The sequence below is a fragment of the Branchiostoma floridae genome, chromosome 4 (genome assembly GCF_000003815.2).
Source record: "Branchiostoma floridae strain S238N-H82 chromosome 4, Bfl_VNyyK, whole genome shotgun sequence".
NCBI lineage: Eukaryota > Metazoa > Chordata > Leptocardii > Amphioxiformes > Branchiostomatidae > Branchiostoma > Branchiostoma floridae.
The window spans coordinates 20174325-20196901 of NC_049982.1; the positions used below are offsets into that span (position 1 = coordinate 20174325).

General features: G+C 42.8%; 2 protein-coding genes across 5 annotated transcripts in view; one reads left to right on the forward strand and one right to left on the reverse strand.

The window, feature by feature from the left end:
• Nucleotides 1–1041: 1041 nt before the first annotated feature.
• On the reverse strand, nt 1042–13125 carry LOC118413863 (mini-chromosome maintenance complex-binding protein-like). Its single transcript, XM_035817448.1, has 16 exons — nt 12944–13125; nt 12184–12266; nt 8451–8588; nt 7998–8039; nt 7508–7690; nt 7007–7139; nt 6749–6822; nt 6382–6485; nt 6104–6276; nt 5598–5721; nt 5239–5356; nt 3629–3794; nt 3226–3359; nt 2685–2849; nt 2462–2550; nt 1042–2258 (listed from the first exon to the last, which is right to left on the reverse strand). Exons 1-16 carry the CDS (start codon nt 12999–13001, stop codon nt 2135–2137), a joined length of 1908 nt encoding a protein of 635 aa, XP_035673341.1. The 5' UTR covers nt 13002–13125; the 3' UTR covers nt 1042–2134.
• Nucleotides 13126–13384: 259 nt separating this feature from the next.
• LOC118413468 (phospholipase DDHD2-like) overlaps nt 13385–22577 on the forward strand; it is a 12366-nt gene continuing 3173 nt past the window's right edge. The window contains exons 1-15 of one of the 4 annotated variants that reach the window (XM_035816869.1): nt 13385–13559; nt 14278–14946; nt 15240–15436; nt 15610–15811; nt 16072–16119; nt 16828–16917; nt 17460–17601; nt 17927–18029; nt 18330–18435; nt 18642–18892; nt 19192–19287; nt 19653–19846; nt 20118–20262; nt 20693–20795; nt 21265–21462. In XM_035816869.1, coding sequence (XP_035672762.1) covers nt 13427–13559; nt 14278–14946; nt 15240–15436; nt 15610–15811; nt 16072–16119; nt 16828–16917; nt 17460–17601; nt 17927–18029; nt 18330–18435; nt 18642–18892; nt 19192–19287; nt 19653–19846; nt 20118–20262; nt 20693–20795; nt 21265–21462 — 2677 coding nt within the window. In that variant the 5' untranslated portion in view covers nt 13385–13426. The remainder of the gene's footprint in view (nt 13560–14277; nt 14947–15239; nt 15437–15609; nt 15812–16071; nt 16120–16827; nt 16918–17459; nt 17602–17926; nt 18030–18329; nt 18436–18641; nt 18893–19191; nt 19288–19652; nt 19847–20117; nt 20263–20692; nt 20796–21264; nt 21463–22577) is intronic. The other 3 variants (XM_035816870.1, XM_035816871.1, XM_035816872.1) reach the window with 3 other exon arrangements.

Sequence of the window (22577 nt, forward strand, 5' to 3'; positions counted from 1 at the left end):
ATGTGATGCGAAAGCTGGTGGCAGTTTCCTGTTTTCTTGAAACAACAAAAGCAACATTTCATCTGCTGCTCATTTGAGGAACGTTAACGTTACATCTAAACACGCTGACCAGAAATTCGGCTAGTCCAATATTCAGCTAATTAGCCACCAGGCTACATTTTTTGTGACACCCCAAAAATGGGGAGCTTTTGATACCATCGAGTTGCAAACTTCTTGAACATGGACCATCCTTTTTATAGCTTCTTTCTTGATTTCCTGAAATTTAGATTGTCTATGATAATCATGACTCATGAAGAGAGCTTTTGTTTGAATTTTGACAAAATCTGATACTCAAATGATTCATTTCAATCCATCTCCATTAAGTTAGATAAGGATCATTACACCTTAATGCACAAGTCATAAGCAATGTAATTTCCATGGTCACCTGTTGTTGTAAATGGTCGTAAACTTAATGAGCTAGAAGATCAGGGTTACAGGTGACAGGCAGACTATTGTTTTGACTACTGGATCCTGTAATCACTAACGGTGTATCTATAATGGCTAGCCTGTGTTCACACTATCTCTCATTAGCTGAGGTTAATGACCCTTCTAGGGCGGCAACTGTAGGGCTGGTAGGTAGGAGCACAATCTTAGCCAGGCTACTATAATGGCCAGTGCTGATATGGCAGATAGAGTCCTCTGAACCAGTCATTTCCCAAAGGCATCCTTAAATTAAGCTTAAGTTATCTGACCGAAGTAAACCCAGGAGCGATAGGCTAAATCTGTCTACTTCAGGTTTACCATTCTGCACACTTCACTGAGCAATGTGGGCACTGAAAATTTGACCTCCCTATTTTGAGATAACATATTACAGTACTTATTTTGAGTAAGCCTACTGATCTCAGTCCAGCTGGCTGGTAGGTGGGTCAGGTAGATACTGCCCTTGCCTGTTTTTTTTGGCAACACCTCACGAGCAGAGCTTTTTCAACTGTTACTGTATTACGCTCAACAAAGGTCAGGAAAGTATATGAGTAAGTGAGATCCCATAATATGAGATTCAAACTCTTTTAGAAATCTTTAATACTTATGATCACACCACAAATGCATCTTACATAAAGCTAGAGAAGACAGGGCTTAATTGTGCAAGTACATACATTCATAAACATGTATATTCAGATTATTTTCTTGACATGTCAATAATGACAGACATGAATACAATATTAGACAAACTTTAGAAAGAACACTATTGGTACATATGTTTTACTTACAATTTGTAAGGGGGTTACTCAGAACCCATGGAATACATATATTGAAAACTGGAATCATTTCATTACATATCAAATCCATGTCTAAGGTGAAGAATTGATTTGCCATTATTCAAAGATTTGTCTGGTTACAAGGACTTGCAGTGATTTTATACTTGTGATGTTCAAGGTAATTGCTTCACCTCAAAGTCAAACTTTAAACTACCATAAAAATGCCTGTTTTCTTCTGCCAGCCTATCCCCTTGTTTCAAGTGCAAACTTAAAATTACCGCAAACACTCACTTTTCCCTCCAACGTGATATCAAATACCAATAAACTCACATCCATTTACAATATATGAACTTAATTGTAATGGCAAAAAGTGAAGAAAATGTGATGCCATATTGATGCACATCATGATAATAATCAACAGCAATAACAAAAATATATGTATACTGAGTATGACACACCACATAATGGAAAAAGGTAAATATACATTTCTACACTCTTCTTGCCCTATTGCAAAGAACAACAAAACAATATGCCACAGCCATTACAAGCACATCAAGAGCTATGTAAAGCATACATTGTGTGTTGTTAATTCATTGTCTAAGTGGAGTGAGATTCACAAAGGATCCATCTTACTATAGACTGTGTCTCAACAATTGTACCCCTCAAGGTTAGGGGATCAGACATCACCCTTGTTTCGACCTTCCTGCTCAGGATGGCTTTTGGCATCAAATCTGTATTGATTAGGCAGCAAGGAGGTTAACTTCCAGTTCTAGTGGTAACGGATCGAGAAAACATGGCATGACAAGTTTTCCTGACCTATTGAGTCTGATTTGAAGCATATTTCCTGTAAGTCCTATGGCTTGACAATGTGTACTTGGGAAGTCGTTGCTGGTGTCTCACTACGTTCTGGCCTGTGTTTGGGGCTGTGCCTTCACCCTGGTCTTCCTCTCTGTCTCCAGCTGCTTGGCTCGACCCCACACTTCCTGAGACAGGGTGGTCTGGCCGATACTCAGGGCAAGGAGCCTGCCAAGGAACACACTTTCTCCTCACACTCATGTTTGCATGTTGATAATACTTTTATTCAATCCAAGGACCAACAAGACAAATTGGAATGGCCTTACTGAGAAACAACTGGCTCACATTACAATCAAGAACAGGAACTTAAATCCAAGATGTGGTTTATGGAAAATCAGGGGTGAGAAGAGATGTGCATTTTTGTAACCTACCTTGCCACCACTAGTAGTGAGTGTAGGTCCTCTGCAGTCATGTTCTTAGGGTCGGCACTGCGCATCTGGACAAAGTCCTCTTCAATCACCTGTCAGGAAACCAACAACAAAAAACATGAACATCCAAAACAAGTTTAGAAAACAATGGACATAGCTTATCCCACAGATAAAGGTGAACATACTACCAATACTAAAACAATGCACAAGTATTTCTACTTCTTACCTTTTGTATGTCCTCTGGCAATGTGTATTCCATGAGCTCTGTCACAGTCAGGTAGGATCGCACCTTGGCCAGGTAATCTCCAGTCAGCGATGCCTGGACACGCTGGAAGGTGTTCTCGAGTTGTTGAGGTGGGGAGGGGGGCTGGAGGGGCACTTGGCAGTCAGTCTGTGGAAGTAAAATTAGTTATCAGACACTTGGATTTTGACTGAAATGGTAAGCTTTAATAAAAAAAACAGGATGAACTTTAGAAAAAGACAAGTTGAAGTACAAAATTTGCACCTGTATTCCTGAATGAAAATGAATGGCATTTGAACTATCAAGTTAAGAAAAAAATTGATGTTTGTCAGATACATATCACATCATCATTTGGTTTAGACGTAAATTTCAGTGTGTATTGCTGTTACAGGAAGAGTATAGTTACAAGATGAAATAGAAGAAATAAGACAGAGAGAGAATACAAAAAAAAATTTGAAAATATTCTCCTCACATAAACATACCATGATATAATATTGTTCACCAATAAATCCTACTTCTACCACACCTGAATGAGAGACCTGCCCTCTGACAGCAGTAACATTCTCAGGTTACAGGGAAACTCTGTCTTGTGGAAGTCAAAGTCATAGTCCACCTTCTGCCACTGCACCGCAGTACCTAAGGCCTGCACATTCAGCACTCCTGCAAACACATCATGCTAAAGTGAAACATGGTGACAAAGACAAAAATACTCAAAAAGTTGTTTAACTACATAAAGATCAAAGATTAAACATGTAATTACATGTAAAAAAGCCTTTTAAAATTTCGGTAATGCTCTAATCTTAAATGCGGACAAATGTGAAAAAATGTAATGTTGTACAATATTTTGTACTCATGCATACATAGATACTTGACTCAACACTGTTCTACCACTCCATTGGTAGCATGACACAAAACACCTGTGTACTCACCTGTCGTTTGTAGCTGTCCAGGTTCCAGCTGTGTTTCATCCAGTACCAGCAGTGTTCTCTCACTCAGCTGTAGTACCCCACTCAACAGCCTGTTAGCTGTGTAGTCTTTCTTGGGAATTATCCTCAGGGAGTTCATATTGGCCAGGGTTAACGGTAGGAAATGAGACTGGGGAAGACAATAATGTGGATAATGCAGTTTTACTTGTGAGGCACAATGAAATATAGGTGATATTTTCTACTTCCCTTGTGTTGAATAAAAGTATCAGAGGGAATATTCTATGCACAAGTACAAACTATATGTAGACTTGTGTTTGGGCACAATATTCAAGCTTTAAGGCATCAGTTTATAGACATGGAAACAATTGTAGTTGCAACTCATAATTTTTGTTTGTTTGTTCAGACCCATGTAAGGCCTAGGTAGTGGCACATAGGGCAGTAAGTTTCCCTGCTGTTTCAGTAGCAGGGTATATTTTTTAAAGGGAGTGGCTACTGGCCCTTCCCTTAACTGGCACCTCCTCCAACAAAGGACTACCATTCTGCGTCCCTTCCAACAGGCAGGGTCGGCCCAAATAAAGTCTTTCCCATAAATGATTCGGGTCTCCCAGTTAAAACTTATTGGAACCAGGAGCTCAATGGACCCTTCCAGCCGAACGCCATATCGAACAAATAGAACCCCCTATTCTATTTCGAATACTCGGTCAAAAACAGCCCTAGTGGGACAGGAATGGGCAAAGAAAAATGCTATGCCTTTTTTGTTGATGACTATACCGACAGAGTATTGTTGTTTTGGGAAGGGTAGGCGCTACACAGCATTTCTTTCTTCCTGGACAGAATGCACATTTAAAGCAATGTTCGCAGAAGAGACGGGACTCCGCACAAGCGGACTTTGTAGTGGTGTCTTATATTTGACACGTGGTACAAGCTCCCTCTCTGCAAGTGACCGAGCTACTTTCTTCTTAATTTGGTTTTTCTCCTGAGCATGTATGCACATGCCATGTATGCAACAAACGCGGTAGACAACCTGTCACATATATACCTACCCAGCTTTACACCTGCATCGACCGCATGTCAGAAACTGGGCACTCCTGCCCACTAACAAGGTAATATTATGGAGCGCCTCCCGCTTGCGCTTTGACTGAAATTATATCGCCCTTACCACAACTATATACGTCCCCTCCTAAAATGACTGTACCCAGTGGATGTAGCCTTCCACAAAGAATGCATAGCATTTTTCTGTCGCCCGTTCTGAGAGGATTTTAAGGCCCCAAAAGCTAAACCGAAGTCAGTCAGTATCCTCAGCCTAATAGCGGCGGCGGCCATGTTTTTGCAACTCGCGCCGTTTTGACAGAGGTTTGAAATAGAACCCGACATCGAACAAGGGCCGGGGCTTTTGGCGTTCGGCTGGAAGGGTCCATTGTGAGGCTGCCACCAGTTGAGCTGTAGGGACATCATTTGGAACTGCTATATTGTGTTCAAAATTTTATTTTCAGATGCCCGTGTCTTTCTCTGACTTTCAAAATGCCCCATGATCATTAAGTTTTAAATAATAGCTCTCAGTTTGTGTGACTTTTCCTCACTACAACCCATGACAAAACTTGCTACACTCCTACCTTTGTAGTTAATTCTTGCAGTAGTCTGTAGAGTAGTTGGGGATAGCTGGTCTCTCCTGGGCAGCCACTAATGTTCAGGGAGAACTTGCCCAGAGCCACCACATCTCTCCTGCCATAGCTAACAAACAAAAAAGGTATTGTAAAAAATAGAGTACACAAGAGGATGAACTCAACAAAGTTAAACTTTAACCTGAAAACATTTAACCTGAACTACCTTATTTGTTACTTACAAAATCTATTGAAGGGATGTTATGCAGCAATTCAACATAAAACTTAGTATAATTTAATACTCAGTGACCAACACGAATTTAGTCGACAACTGTGAAAGAATTGACCACGAAGACTGTAACATGACTTACACAGATGAAATAAGATGGAGTAGGAGATATTCTGCAGCAAGGCTGTCTCCAAGTAGAGCTTCAGTCAACAGTGAACACAGCTGTTGTCTTATCTGTGGAACCTCAGACGTCAGCGTTGTTATACCTGAAGTACAACAGACAGATACAACAACAGTGTACCAATGTGCTGCGATTCACAAGACAATCACCAGGTTTGGCAAAAGGGACAAATGTTCAGACCACCCTTCCAAGATTCAGAAAAGCAATGAAGAAAAATTACAGAGGTCATCCTTCCACCAGAGAAGGAACAAGATGTTTGACTGTCTGTAGTTTAAAAAATCTGAATGTCCCCATCAAGAGGATCATGCGTTACAGCAGCTCCACCTAGCAACATTTGTGACACTTACAGCATGGCTGTCTTTGTCCACTCAGCCCAACATCTCAATGAATATCACATTTGATACAGCATACAAACATTGTGAAATAAACTACTGCAATGACTTCTGCACAGTTTCTAGCCTACTAACCAGACACGGCTGTTGGTGTGGTGAGGTCTACAGGTAGCCCTGGGTTGGTATGGACCAACTTGTTCGTCAGGATGGCGTGGAGTCTGGGCACGAGGGAGGGGGGCGGACTGTGGGCGGCCTGTTCCTCAATATCCATCATGTCTCCTCCGTCCTCATAGGCCGATGTCGCTGTCCTTAGAAATAAACAAGAAAACAATGAATTGTAAATAGAAACAATTCAATAATGTGTCATATGGCAGACAAGTATTCAGAGTGCCTCTGATAAGATAGATACTTACTCCCCGGCTGCAGTATTGAATGTTGCCAATGCAGGGTCGATTGACAGCACACCCACAAACTCTATAACATCATTCAACTTCAGACTGTCGCTGCTTTGATATACCTACAATAGAAACAAAACAACAAGTTTATTGGATGCAAAAACGAAAAAGACAACAAGACAAATATTAACAATCTTACTAAAATAAACTTCATTTCTAATGGGTTTATAAAGCTTTTCCAGATGACACAGAAAACAAGAACTTCTTCACTCATCATTTTCCCTTTTTTTCATTCCATGTCTAATCTGTTGAACAACATTAATACCTCACAATTATCTAGTCCTAATTTCCACCATGTTTTTGTGAACTGTAGGTGTACCTTTACCTTTACAAGGCAAGCTGGACCTGTTTCCCCTGGAAGTGGGAAGTTCAAGTCTGGAATAGGGCTGGGCAAAGCACCTATGACAACAAAGGATAAAAAAAAGGGTTTTAGACCTTTGTCCTCTCAAAAACACAGAACAGTTATATAACATTTCATCTTAATTCTGTCTACTGCGAATTCAGTTATGTGCATTGCTTTTTTTTGTCCCTGGCAAAACAATACTTGGTGTACATTAGCAGCTATGGGTGTAACCATTCTTACCTGCTTCATCTTCTGTCCTTGTCCGTTTTGCCTCTGTGCTTTCAGGTTCAGGAGTGTTTGAAACTTCCCTGCTGCAGTTCTGACCCTCACTGGTAGGGGCATTGTTACCGGGCAGAGGAGTCTGATCTTCTTCCTTGAAATTAAGGCAATACCAAAGACTTCTCAGTACAATTGAGTAGATGTGCTATTGCTTTCTCATTAAATGCTTTGTAAATGCACCCAATATCAGCTAAGTTGCCTAGGTTTGCCATGTATTGTACTGTCTGCAATTTCAATCAATCTAAGTCTAAATCTAAATCTAAAATGACAATGTAGATTTCAAACATCTTCGCTACTTTAGATAAAGCATCAGATAATGCTACAGCTTTATCTTACTATGTCTGGTATCAAGAATAAATCAAAAAGACAAACAACACACTTACATGTATGTGCACACACATAAACCCCAATATGCGTATGTACACACATCATGTCATGTGCAAAAACGATGGATAGTCCCACCTCTTCCAGCCCTCTCTTGTTCCTAACGGGTTGGTAGGATGTAGAAGGCAGGACGCGGGCCTGGCTGGAGTTAGTAAAGCCCTGTTTGACCCAGGGGTTCTCCCCCGGCACAGGTACACAGTACAGGGTCTGCCGGTCAAGGGTCACATTCTGGGACGACTCCAGGTTGATTTCCTGATGGGGCTGGTAGTTAAGTAAATAATAAACAGATAAACATTGCTGCTGGTTCGTCACTTACACATCGACTTTCCAGTTATACATCACTCATTTTTCTAACACATACACTTGAATGCTTTATTACAATAAAGGCAAGCTTCTAAAATTCTAGACAAGTGTTATGGTAATATTTCAACAATGGTGTCTATGTTACTACTTTAACATTTTGTCCCATTTGTAAAAGAACGTAAATGTATAATATGGAAATATGAAGTGAAACTACACCCAACATATATAGAACCATAATGTTCCTAATTTTCCCATGCTAACTTACCAAACATTCTGCAATGTCCTTGTATCTTCCACTTCTCAGAGACTAAAGTTCAGGGTGACAAAAAAAAAAGAACTTCAAGTTGCAGATTACAAGAACTTTAATTAACAACCCCTATAACCAAATATGATGCATTGTATATGAATAAGATAAGTAAACAAATCTCTTCTCCCAGAGCCATATATATAGTGACAAAATTACATACAGCTAGTCATGGTTTTAGTCCTAATATACTCACATAATCCAAGAAACTAAAAATCATGTAATAAAGAAAAGCTGTTTCAGATACTAATAGTTTCAGATGCAATGCTGTATCGTCTTGTCAATAGTATCATACACATATACACCACCGACATAGCAATCTACAAAATATTCTACGTGTAGATCTAATGTTTTTTTAATTCAAAGTGGTTTATTTTTATAATGATACGATTTGAAGACTTTATATCCGTACACAAAATAAAACTTGGTGTCAGTGACCTCGTACACCCCCAGATAGAACTCAGGGTCAAACATGTCCTGCACCATACAGCGGAACTTCACCAGGCTGTTGGGCTTCAGGTGGTGCAGGGGGGTGTCATTCAGCGACGGGACCTGACAAAAATGCATGCAAGAATCTTAGTCATTGTTTGTGTGATTAAAGACCTATTCACCATTTTACATGGGGGTACCGCGCCATCTGGCGAGGTAGCGGGGAATTTCACCACGCACGGTCACATGACTCTCCTTGACCAATCACAGCAGCCTGGGCTGAGGAGAGCCACCGTCAAGTCGGACATCCTAGTCACTGCCGGCATTTTCCGGGTTTTCTTTCGTTTTTTCGGCGGGGGTAACCTCATACACCCGGTTCCCAGTACGTTAAGCCCCTAAGTCCAACCTTCACGATGCTAGGCGCCGGTAAGAGGAAGACAAGGCCTCCCGTGCGCTTCGGCGACTACCAGCTCGATGACCGATACGAATGGCCGGACCACGCTTCACTTCGGGATTGTCCTTCACCGGTTGTCAGTTCTCTCTCTACGCCGATGGACGAGCTGGAGGACGAGATCGACCACCAACTAGCTGAGGTATCGAGGAGTATTGAGAGGATCCAGTTAAACGAGGCACGCCTCCGGGAGCACGACCAACAAACGAAACCCAAGAAAACTCAGCGCAGCCCCCCTCCCCAAACCGGGGACATACGTCAGGACGACGTTCCTCGCAACTCCCGCGTGCGGATGACGTCAGTCCCACGCGTCTTCTCGCGAGACGCAGACCCACGCACCTTCTCGCGAGAATTCGGTCACGATGGGAGGGGGGCTCCTTGGAAGAATCCCTCTAGGCGTCCAGCGCATACAGACGAGTACAAGCACAACCGCGGCTACCCGTCCCTAAGAGACATACGTTCCATGAACTATCTCCAGGATCCTTTCACGTCAGCCGAGCGAGCCCGGGCTCAGCCGAGGCAGCCACCGCCCGGCGACACGTTCGGCTGGGACCTCGACGGCGATAACAGCAGGAGACCCAGGCGGCAGCGGGACTACTCTTCACCGTCGGACGATGATGACAAGACTTACCGAGGTAAGCGACGGCTTCGTAGCGGGTTGTCTCGCAAATCTCACGATAAAGTGAAACGTGAGGTCAGTTGGCCCCATGAATACGTATTTTCGGCGTCATCCAAGCTGGAACACGACCAATTGACATGGGACCAGTTCATGGCTGGCGAACTGGCCATTATCCTCAGTAAAGACACCGATCCGCGTGAGAGCCACAACAGAGCCCAGATTCTGCAGGGCATAATGCTGGACATTCCACATTACACATTCAAGGGCATTCGAAACTTCTACCGCACCATGTTACGTCGTGCAGAACACGCATTGCTGGACCTCGACTCCCCACATACAGTAGCACTGGTGAGAGATCTTAAGCGTGACTACCTGCGCCGACCGACGGACGACGATGACGTCTCGCCCACAGTCAAGGTAAAGGGCAAGGCGAACAACACTGGGGCACCCTGTGCAGGTTACCAGCAGGGGACGTGCACATATGCATCTGACCACCTTGGCCCATCTGGCACCAACGCGAAGCACGTGTGCAAGTACTGCCACAAGTTTCGACCCGATGTTCCTCTGCAACACACACCTCAAGATTGCCCCTACGCCGACAAAGCTGAACGTGACGCCTACGCGGCAGCGAGGGCATGACTAGCTTACGGGTCGTTTACTACAGACTTGAACGCTGAGGTATGTGATGCAGTCAGACGTTCTTCACTTTGACAATCACTCTAGCTTTACTTCTAGTCCCCAATCAGAATTCGGCAATGATTCCAGCCTTACATCATGTTCCCAATCAGACTTAAGCCTTAGAACTGGCCCTTTTCTAGAACACACTACTCTCATGGAGACTCAAGGTCAGGAGCCCGTCACACCCGTCATGAACGTGCAGCAGAGCGGGGAGGCCACGGAGCGCAGCAAGGCAACGCTGGCAACGTCCCCAGACAGACCACACCCTGCATCTTCAGTCGGCACACCAGTAATGCCACCGCGGAGTCTCGGCATTCATGCCCCGCACATACCGGACTGCGCATACAGCCAACACGACTTCCTGGCATCTGTTCGTGCTCAGGCCCGCACTTCTCGGCAGCTGGTTCAGTCGGTCTCGTCACAGCGGACGTTCGGTCAGAAAATACCGTCACGACTGTTGATGTGCCTTCGCCTCTACCGCTTCCTCCTCGCTCTGCCTTTGAACTTCATGAGCTAGTGTACGACTCCAGGACACTCAACTTCCAGGGTCTAAGTCTCCCCGTCAGCTCCAACTTGAAGATACCAGTGTGGAGGGCAGCCTTGTCCCAGTACCAGCCACGCTGCGACATCACCGGGACGACCACTTTCCCTGCCACCCACAGAGAACTCTTGCTCACCAACTCATACTCTCATCTCCTTCTTGGCGCACCTCACTCCGTTCGGCCTGGCCTTTGACATCCAGAAATGTACAGACTCTGGACTAGCATTAAAGATGTCATGCACCAAGCTGTCTCTCAGTGATCATGAGTTGGTGTAATTATGGGGGTACCGCGCCATCTGGCGAGGTAGCGGGGAATTTCACCACGCACGGTCACATGACTCTCCTTGACCAATCACAGCAGCCTGGGCTGAGGAGAGCCACCGTCAAGTCGGACATCCCCCGTCCACCCCGGCAACACCGACTCTCCTGAAGACTCTGCAACGCGCGCTCTCAACCACCCAGCTCAACAGAGTCAGAGCACTCTTCCTTGAACGGTCTTCCAGCAGTTACAGAACTCACATTATCTAGCAGATTCCTATTATCGCATTACAGGACAACCGACTTTAACTCGGTTCATAACCAGTTAGTTTTAGTTTAGAAGTAGCAAACATTCGCTTAGTTATCAAGGTTCGTAGATTAGTTAGGTTAGCAGTTATATAAGATTCGTGAGCAGAAAGGCTCACACTAAGCTCTCAAGCACTTGGCAGATGCCCGTTCTCCACAAATGTATTTATCTAGTTAGCCTCCCGACTCGTTCCGCCGACTAGGCCACTCGACTCCTATTATGGTTATGTTTGCTTACCTCGTTACATTGTGTTACCTAACTCGTTCACCTGTTAACGCATGCTTTCGACGTTATTCCTACAAGCTCAGTTCTCGATTGTAGTGTTAAAGCATCCTCTTGACGCCTGGGTCGTGCCCATGGCCTTTGACATCCAGAAATGTACAGACTCTGGACTAGCATTAAAGATGTCATGCACCAAGCTGTCTCTCAGTGATCATGAGTTGGTGTAATTAGTAAGAGAAATTTTCCTACTGTAATTTTCCCTTGATGAGAATCTGCAAGTTTCAAGTGATAAAAAAAAAAGATGGTGGGTCTGACTGTTGAACAGGCCAATCCTACTGTCCAGTCAGCCTTGGACAATACATAAAATTTTCACCAACATGCAGCCCCTGTCTTCTCAAAGTACTAACTGATTGAAAGTCAGCACTGATCTATTCTGACACACATAAAGTAGTTGTTTATCACAAATTAAAGGAACAGCTACATGTATTTTTGAATGAAGTGATGGCATTGTTTACTTATTCATGACAAGCAGCAAGGAATGTTTTAAATCTGCATGAAAACTGATTCCATGCTATACATTGTTGGTAATGGTAGCAGGGCCGGTAAAGGTTGTATCATATGTTATGTTATCAGTCATGTTACCCAGGCCAAGGCATCTTTTCCTCCCAGTCTGTTCTGGAAATATTCCCCGACTTTCAGTGGCAGGTCCGAGTCACCATGCTGGTCTGTTGGGCAGGAGAATAAAGACTTGACATGAACAATGGATAACAATGATAGAAGCTTGAACAAAGGAGCAATAATTGCAACTATCTCTGTACTTTGTTTTGAGACTCTCTGACATAGTCAGTGCAGATGTTTGTTTCAACTGTATGATCACAACAAAGAAAAACGTTACCTTTAAGGACAGGTAGTAAATAAGCTTTTAATTCAATTCAATTTATTGAGATTGCAGACAATGCAATACATGCTTTTCAATGTTATATAACTCAAAGAAATGATTTGCAAGCTGATATAATATTGCTTATTTGATAGCAAATCAAGGACTGTGCATGGGTGAAATATTTTCTAGGAATGAACATTTTCCTACTCCTTTCTATAAAAGGACTACTTTATTTGTGGAATATTCACTAGCTAGGGAAGAACTTTGCCATCACTTTCTAATAATACTAACTCGTAAGATCACACATAACATGTGTGTGATGAGTCTGATGACATGCACTCTCTGGTATTGGTTATATCTGACTGATTGCTGTGTGACATCTCGAGGGGCTATACGCAGTAAAACGTGCACATTTAAAACTGTATGGTTGATCACGATTCAGAGCCGCATGCATGTTTGCACGTTTGTTGCTTTATATTGATTGACAGTGGACTTCCGCCTTCGATCTAAATCTTAACTCACCAAAAATCCCCTGGATGATTCCCAAAGGGTTGTGCAGCCAGTCTTCCACAGAGGGCATCCTGGAAATATGTTAGTGGTCTGACAGAGCTTCTATAGAAGGTAGGAATTTGCAAGATCCTTTGCCTGTCCGGCTTCCTCCGTTTCGCGGCAAATTTTTGACGATGGCGGGAAATTTGGTAACGTGATCTCTAGACTCTTCCACTACATGAAATATAGGGGAAACTAAGCCAAATTATTAAGATTTTTGAAACACAACTGAGCAAAATATGCATTTAAAATTAAAAATACTACTAAATAATATCATATTTATCATAACATTTTCATTTTTGTTTCTTTTTCTAATGCAAAAAGGTTGTTTGTTTATTTTCAATTCAAAAAGTCACCTACTACCTTAGTGGTGCTGTCGTAACACTCTGACCTCAGTTCACCCCATTACCATTTCCGGTTCTTCCTCTTTCCTGTTTCCGGCTCGACGTGTGCAAGATGGCGGACAAGAATAACCTTCCGCAAGCTTCGCTACTTTTCTCGGGTTCGGACAGCTTCAGCTTCCCTCAGCTGAACACCTCGGCCACCCTGGTGCCCGTGGTGGGACAGGAGGCCACCATGATCCCATCAGGTGAGCCCGAGGGGGACGGAATGGGCGGGGAGAAGGGTAGGACGTTACCAGATAGGCGATCAAATAATTATGTTTTCCTAGAATTTTTGATGCCGATTTTGTTGATTAAACAAAAGTCAGATGTCTTTGTTGATCTCTCTTGCCCTACCTTTGCTCAATGTACATTCAATATCTTAAGTCACAAAATTCTGTGTCACTGTGTTGTTGTCATTTATCACTTTCTATTTGTGGAATATTTGTGTTAACACCGTTGAGTATTTTAAAACAGAAGTGGTCACCGATTGTGTCACAGCTGCTAGCTGTTTACACCGCACACAATGATCAGACGAAAACATTTGAAAATTTGCTGTCGAACACAGGCATCAACGCACAAATACCAAGCCATCAAATATGAGAACTTAAGCTACTGTAAATCTTGACATGTCTGCGATGGTTTATGTTTTGCATGCAATGAGCACAAATTCACGACACAGCTGCGAATAAATGTTTCAAATTAGTATACGCTTGTTTCAACTGTGAACTTAAGACACCGAATTCCTCCTCCTACTTTGAAATTAGATTAAAGGAAAATAAGTGAATTTACAATAAGTTGACTCGTGATTTATTTAAAAAACTATTTCTAATTTCCTTATCGGTGTAAATCCGTTTGAATCTTTGATTGTCTCTGTATCCTGCTCCCTTAATGCAATACTAAGTGCTTGCCATTTGTCTTTTGCAGAAGAAGAGGGTGAGGCCGACAGTTTCTTGGGTCAGAACAACCCTCCAACGTCGCAGCCAGCCCCGTTTACTTTCTTCCAACAGCAGTCCAATGGGTCGGACCCCTTTTCTCAGATCGGCAGCGACGCTCCCGATCCATTTGCTCAGATCTCCGACCAGCGGCAGCCCCCGCTGATACAGGAACAACAGCCTGAACTCTTTGCTGCTTCTTCCCAACCCTCCCAACCTACCCCTCCACCCCCTGCTTCTCAACCATACTCCCCTCAGCAGTTCTACCAACCCCCTCCCCCTTCTCATACCCCCCAGTCTCAGAGCTTCTCCAGCCCCCCACAGTCATTCCACACGCCTCCCCCATCATTTTCCACCCCATCCATGACTTCAGCCCCTCCCCAGGATAACGTGTTCAGACCGACTCCCCAGTCCCCACAGTATGGAGAGAGCCTACCAATGGGAGTGCCCCCACCCCCAACAGATTCACAACTGCAGTCCCAGTGGCAACAGCAAGGTGGCTCTATGTCAGCCAGTTCCACTGGTTCCAGTCTGGTTGGCACTCCTGGCTACGAACCGGTCCAGCCGCACTGGTTCTACTGTAAGATAGTGGAGGGACGGGAGGTCTGGCTGCCATTCTCTTTACTGGACTCACTCCGACTGGAAGAAGCCTTCTCAACCGGTGGGTGACGGACTTTGGCTAACTACATTTTTGTGGAAGTTTAGAAACTGTGCTATATGTGCACTGCATAATATTCCAATTGATACTGAGTGAGAATGACATTTCAACAATCAGATTTCAGATTTCAACAATCTCATGAAAGGAGGTCAAGTAGTAGAACAACAGTAGCTTCTAGTCTAATGATAAGTCTCTACATTTGCTGTGGAAGATCATATTAGAGATGTCCTGAAATATGAATCCTTTTATGTTTGAAAGAGCACTTAAACTAACAAACTTTCTACCCTTATTGTCAGCAGTACAGCAGGATCCAGAGAACTACGTTATCCCTACAAACGGTGGACGCTACGACGTCCATCTCAACGACCGTCTGCGATACTCTGTGTTCTGGGATGAGGATCCATCCATCGTCCGACGGTGTACATGGTTTTACAAGGGTGACGGTGACAACAAGTTTGTGCCTTATGCCGAGGACTTTTCAGAGCGACTGGAGGTGCGAAAACTTTTCCTGGGTGTTCATTGTATAATTGTTGGAGTTAGCAATAAAGATAAGTTGTCTTCTATGTAATAGGCAGTAATGTTATTGTAAGTATTTTGCTTTGACCAATTTTAAAAGTCTTAATATACCAATAGCCACATTTGTAAAACATTGCTGTATTATTTCAGTCGGAGTACTTCAACGCTGTGACAAACAACGCCTGGCACCGGCGCCTGGAGTTCCCCGGTGGGGAAACCATCGTCATGCACAACCCCAACGTCATCGTACATTTCCGACAGACGCCAGACGAGTGGGGTACAACTCCAGACGGACAGATGAGACCGCGAGTGGTGAAGAGGGGAGTGGACGATGTGGTAGAGATAGAAGATGGTAGGTGTGCGGGATAGGACAGTTAACCATTGGTACACCTACACTTCTCTAAACTCATCAGTGAAGACTTGTTTCTCCATCTACCCATAGTTTCTTTGAATGCATGATTACAATATTTCATACATTGGCTTTCATTGTTGTTGTGACAGTGTAAGTTGGCCATGAAGATCTATGAAACAATGCTTGTGTCCTCTTTACACTAAAATTATTAAATATGCCACACGCCTTCATGACACCACACCCTACTCTATACTTTTCAGGCAGTAGTGAGCAAATCAAGAAATGGAGAAACCTAATTACTGATGAAGGTATCTGTGCTCTAACGAAACATACTCAGGTGGTGGACAGATGCAGCTTTGAGCTGTTGGTTCAAATTGTTTGTTGTAAGCCCCACATGGAATTACGATAAACTGCAAAAGAAAATTACAAACATTTCACTGTCACTCTCAGGGACTTTTGTAGGGTCAGTAGCTCATGACAGTATGGAAGTCAACAAGAAGGCAATGTTTCTCAAAGGAAGCATTTTTTTCAGCTGTTACATTATTTGGGAACAAGGCTCTCCAGCTTTAATTTTTTTTCCATCTCACTCATTGTTTGGGAGCTCCTCTTGTTCATTTGCTGTGTTAAATCTGTAGTTTTATTTTTAAGTCTAGGAAAACAAATTTTCATCAATCATTTGTTATGAAGGTCTGATTTTTTAGATGGACTAAGTGAATTTTTTTCCCGCCCCTACAAGCAAATGATGGGCTGTCCTGGAGACAACCCTGTTTGGGAGGTGGCCTTATTATAAAATCTTTCAAAGGAATGTATGTTTGAACATTTCTTGATCAAAACAGCAGAGCAAACAGACTTTTAGGGTGTCTATAATTTATAAACAAACTTGATGTGAAATAATGATATTTTCTTTATATCCAGTCCTTAAAAGTTTACCTTCAAAATGTATTTCCCAATTGCAAAATACCTGGCTCATGAAAAGTCCTGGTAAGAAAGTTGGCTCGTTGTTGTGTGTTCCCCAGGTGAGGTGGGACCTGCCGACCACCTGGTGTTTGTTGTCCATGGTATCGGCCCTGTGTGTGACCTCAGGTTCCGCAGTCCTGTGGAGTGTGGTGAGTACGAGCATGACATCATGGTTGGGATGTTCCATTTACGATAGAGGGGGTTAAAATCAGCTAAAACACAATTTTGTATGGTCTGACTGCAGCTATACTGCAGGTGACATTGTTATTTTCATCCACACACATTTACATTGCAGTGATTCAATACTAAAAAAAATGTTTTTTTATATAATATATTAGAAAAGCTATATAGAACATTCAATTTATTATTATGATGTACACACATTTGGATACTATTTCAAACATGTGACTACCGGAATGGTTTTTTCCAAAGCTATATAGCTGCAGGTTTATTGTGATGCACATCATCCATTATACCTCAATGACTCGACCTTGTTCAGGGAGAGTACCATATGCAGTATTCCTGGGAATCGCTAGATGGTGCACACATACAAAGAAAAGAAAAGCAAAGCATCCATTATGGTGCCATCATGTATGCACAATGTAGTATTGGACTTTGCAGGACTGTCAAGTCAAAGTGTAATAAGCTGTTTATTTTATCAGCTCTTAAATGTGTGTTGTTCTGGTTACAGTGGATGATTTCCGAGCGGTGTCCCAAATGTTGACACACACACATTTCAAGCACGGTGTGGACGAGGGGAAGGTGCATCGTGTGGAGTTCCTGCCTGTACACTGGCACAAGGCACTGCACGGAGATGCCACCGGTGTGGACAGGTATGTCATGAAATTTGTGTACTTATGATGGTACATTTTATTTTGAAGGATGCTGGCTTTGGGATTGCTTTCTATTCAGTCATCTTAGTCTGTTTTTAGTTAAGAAACATTGAGCTGTAATTCCAGGATCAAAATGTGTAAGCAGAAAATGTTGTGTATATAAGACCCGAGAATGCCAGTTACATTCTCAAAGATACATGTTTCTGACGCTTGAGTATGTGTAGTTTCTTTGCCTCTATGTGCATCATGTGGCAAATCCTCCTATACTCTACAGACCTGGTGACATTCCCAATAGATGTGTTATATTGTATTCTTTCTGTTCCAGACAACTGAAGAAAATCACTCTCCCCAGTATTGGGAGGCTGAGACATTTCACTAACGACACGTTACTGGACATCCTGTTCTATACCAGCCCATCCTACTGCCAGGTATGGTGCCAACAATATGTTTAACATTGCAACAGCTACATGAATGCACCACCCATACATGACATTCTTCTTCTCAACCCTTAGCATGCACAAAGACTTTGAGTTTGAGAAGGGCACACACATTGAAAAATCACACGACTTATCCCATGATTCTACCCTTGCCAGTTTGTATTATCAGTTATCATTTGATTGCATTCATGACTAGTGTTGATAACTATTTTTGTTGCAATCATGTTGCATGAAGCCTCCTATTACTGGTATGTATAGAAAAATAAATGTCTTTCTCCCTTCTCTACCCAGACCATTGCAGAAACAGTTGCCTCTGAGATGGACAGACTGTGGGACCTGTTTCTGTCCAGGAATCCACGCTTTGTTGGAGGGGTGTCTGTTGTGGGGCACAGTCTAGGTGGGTAGACACATGAGATGCACATAATGTACATGGTGGGAGTTGTAATACAGTTTTACCCCAAAGCCATGTTGGTAAATTTTTGTTGTTGTTGTTGTTTTCTTCCAAACTAAATATAATAAGGATTAAAACTGTATGGCTATGCAACATATCACATAAAGTTATGCAATGTAGTTTGATATTTCGTCAATCTTTTTTGTGTTTAGGTTCTTTGATAGTATTTGACCTGCTGGCCCATCAAGGCATGAGTGCTGGCACTCCCTCTACTGAGCAGCAGACACCTGCAGGCCCCCCTCCAGAGCCTGAACCTCAGGAGGAGACCCCAGGTGAACAGCAGGAGGAGACCACACAGGAACAGAAGGAGGAAGAGCTGAGCCTGGATGACCTGTTCAGTAAGCTTGGACTGGACGAGTACAAGGAGACATTCCAACAGGAGAAGATTGACATGGAGTCACTGGTACGGCAGGGCATGGGTCAGGAGTCAGAGGTTGACAGAAACCTCCCACAATTCAATTCTGACACTTTCATAGAGGATGATATATAGTTATCTCCAAAACTGTCTGTATCTGCTTAAAACCTTGTCAGTCTGCTGGAATGAATTGAATTTACTTGTTTTCTTTCCATATGCTAATTATTACAGCAATTGTATGTTTGTGATGAAGGGGTACCTACACAGTGAAGAAAACAAATGTGAGGTGTTTGTTGCTTTACAATAAGAGAACCTGGTGACTACAGAATTGTGTCCTTATTTCCCAGGTTCTGTGTAGTGAAGCTGACCTGAAGGAGATGGGTGTTCCCATGGGGCCACGGAAAAAGCTGTTTGGCTTCCTTAAAGAACAAAAGACTGCAAAGGTAAGATGTCGGTTTGCCACCATTTGAGAAATTCAACAACCTGTGCAATTCTTTAGGTATAGATGAGTATTAATTTAAAGTCTGTGACACAGGGCCCAATTTGGTTATTATTTCCTGTTAGTCCTCCCAATCTCCAAAATATAAGAGAAGTTTTCACTGTCTAACATAGAATGGGATAGATGTTTATATTGGCCAGTTAAACCATCTTTGTGTTTATTGATGAGTTAACATAATTCTTTTCACAAGATATTTAGCAATAGAGCACAGTTGAATGTTGGAATAAGAAGTCTTCACATTATTGAATGTTTTTAATACAAAGTACAAATAAATATCAAGACTACAAACCTTGTTGTGCCTGCTCTTAGGAGAGAAAGAAGGCAGAAGCAGAAGACAGGAAGAGAAGAGAGGCTGAGCGGATTGCACAGGAGGCAGCGAGAAAGGCTGCTGAGGAAGAGAGACAGAGACAACAACAACAGACAGCAGTAGGGAACGGCAGCATCACCTCCCTACATGTGGACTATGATACAGGCCACTCTGGCATCGGCATGCCACATATCAGGTAAGGACAACAACCCTCAACACAAGAAAAACTTGTAAACAATGTACTTATACCGGCTAATGATTCACAAAAAGATGTAGATATCTTTACCTTTTAAGAAGTAGATACATATGCCCTTATAAAATAAGGCATACATACAAAATGTAGGTCCTCATGTATGCTAGTGTTGTGGATATGAAATTTTGATTATGGCTATGAGTTTTACACAGTAACACAATTACTGCTTTAAGACAAATGCAATCATAATGGATCCCTTCCACCCTGACCCCAGGTACCCCCCGCTGAAGTTTAGCCTGACCAACTTCTTTGCCCTGGGCTCCCCCATCGGGATGTTCCTGGTGACCCGTGGGATTGAGGAGATCGGTGAGGACTTCACCCTGCCCACCTGCCCCAACTTCTTCAACATATTCCACCCTGTGAGTCCAATGGTTATTTCATGGTTCCTGTACGGTGAGGTTCAGGTTCTAGGTCATATGCACAATGTATAGCATTAGAATTGTACAGGTACATTTTATTATTGACAATCTGACATATTTTGTTTTAAGCTAAGTTTCATGCACTATGAAAAGCAGCCTGCAGGTAGATTTGAGCTTTCATGAACAAACAAACGGTCAAACGGTATTGACGTTCATCATTGAAGGTGATACAATGAATTATTTGATAGAATGACTCAATGAGTTATATGAAATGTTACATACAAACCAAAATGGGCTTAGGAAGCAAGAACAAGTCGTTGTTATTGGTATGATTAGTTTAATTTAGTAGTACCATCTTTTAATGTAACACAGTTATTTAGACATAGAGTAACAAAACATCAACGGTTCTGCTGTACTTTATCCTGCCCAGTTTGATCCCGTGGCATACAGGATTGAGCCTATAGTCCACCCAACAGTGGACGTGAAACCTGTCCTCATTCCACATCACAAGGGCAGGAAACGGCTCCATCTGGGTGAGTTCAGCACATGAACATGGACCTGAAGCAGATAGTTATGTAATGTGTTATCTGAGTCGTACTTTGGCTACTAAAGAGATGCAGTTCCTTAGCCTTAGGTGATGCAACAGATTCACTGATAATTCAGCATGATGAAAGTTTATCTTCTCCCTATCAGGGTAGCCTTTTGGCATAGAATTTGTATTGGTCATAAGGTAAGGTGGCTGGGAGAAGTTACATCTGTAAATCAAACAACAATCAGTTGAAGAGACTACCAATAGATTGACAATATTGTTACAATTATCTGTCTGGTCTGTAGGATACCATTATGTTGATTTTTTTTAAATTCTCGCTGTTAAAGCCCCATTCCCTTTAAATGAGTCTGTGATCCAGTTATACTATATAAGGTCTAGTACTACATTTTGTATACATCTGATCTATCCATACCGCTAGCTGGTCACCAACATATATTTTGCTTTCCAAACAGAACTGAAGGAAAGCTTGTCCAGGATGGGGACGGATCTGAAGAGAGCGATCATTGGTGCAGCCAAGAAGGGCTGGACGTCCATCCACGACTTTGCCCGCGCACACTCGGCCAACGAGGACGTTCAGGCTGACCTGGACAGCATGGCGGACAACATTGTACAGGAGATCAAGGCGGAGGAGGAGAGGATGCAAGTCTCAGGTCAGTTAGTAGTTTATGAATTATAGGTCTTGCAGGTCAGCAGGTAGGACGAGCATTTGAATTCTCCTATCAGAAAGGTTATGAGATACTCAATACTTCATGACATCAGGCAGTCAGTCATAAACAATCCCAGGAAAGAAGGTTGGTGCATGCACTTAAGTTTCCTCTCGTTAAAAGCTTTAATGTTTAGTCCCTAGTTTAAAGGGGCATTCCACTACAGAAGGGAATGTTATTTCCCAATAGATAATGTATAAATGAATTCATGATCAGTCGACCTTTTGTGGAATTCCACTTGTGGCGAATTACACAACGTGTGTTTGTAAATATGACACTCACTTATCCCATGCAGACCCTACCCATGCATTCGCTATATGTGTAGACACTTCTTTTATCATGAATATTTTTGGCATAAATGAGGGGCACTAAGCACACCAAGAAGGTCACACAAGATATCAAAGAACACATATCAATACATATTTTTCTTAGTGCCCCTGAAATTAGCTTTGTAACCTAACTTAAAGGACAGCATCAGAAAATTTTCAATTTATTATTTTCCAGTAGTTAACTCATTAAAAAGTTGCTGTACGTCAATTTTTACATTGATCCGCCTAATATGACCCTGTAGACATGTTTGAACTTCGTGCTCTCCTCCTCTCCCCGCCGCGCTGGACGATGACGTAATGACTCGTTCTGAGATTCTGACGTCACAGATCCGAAACTTCTAACCAGCCATTTGCTCGGTGAACCTCGGTCCTCTCAGCGGTAAATAATCACCCCGCCATTCTGGAGTTCAGTCCGTTGTTGTCTACGAAGCCATAGTCCCCGGGAGACTAAACATGAATGAGCTTGCCTGCGAGTAAACCGCGCAGCGACGGGACAAAATCAAAACAATGGCGGTGGGGGGGGGTTCACACACCGTGCCATTCTGGACTGTTACAAGAGCAAGTTCGGGTCAATTCTTACCTTCTCCTTTCCGGACAGCAAAGCGATAATTACACTTAAACATTTACACGAATATTGGTTGAATTCACAATTGTCCAAGTGGCAGTGACATTAAAAAAAAACATTTTTCCTCTGACAACATACCCTTGATCGCTACATATTGAACGATCCCC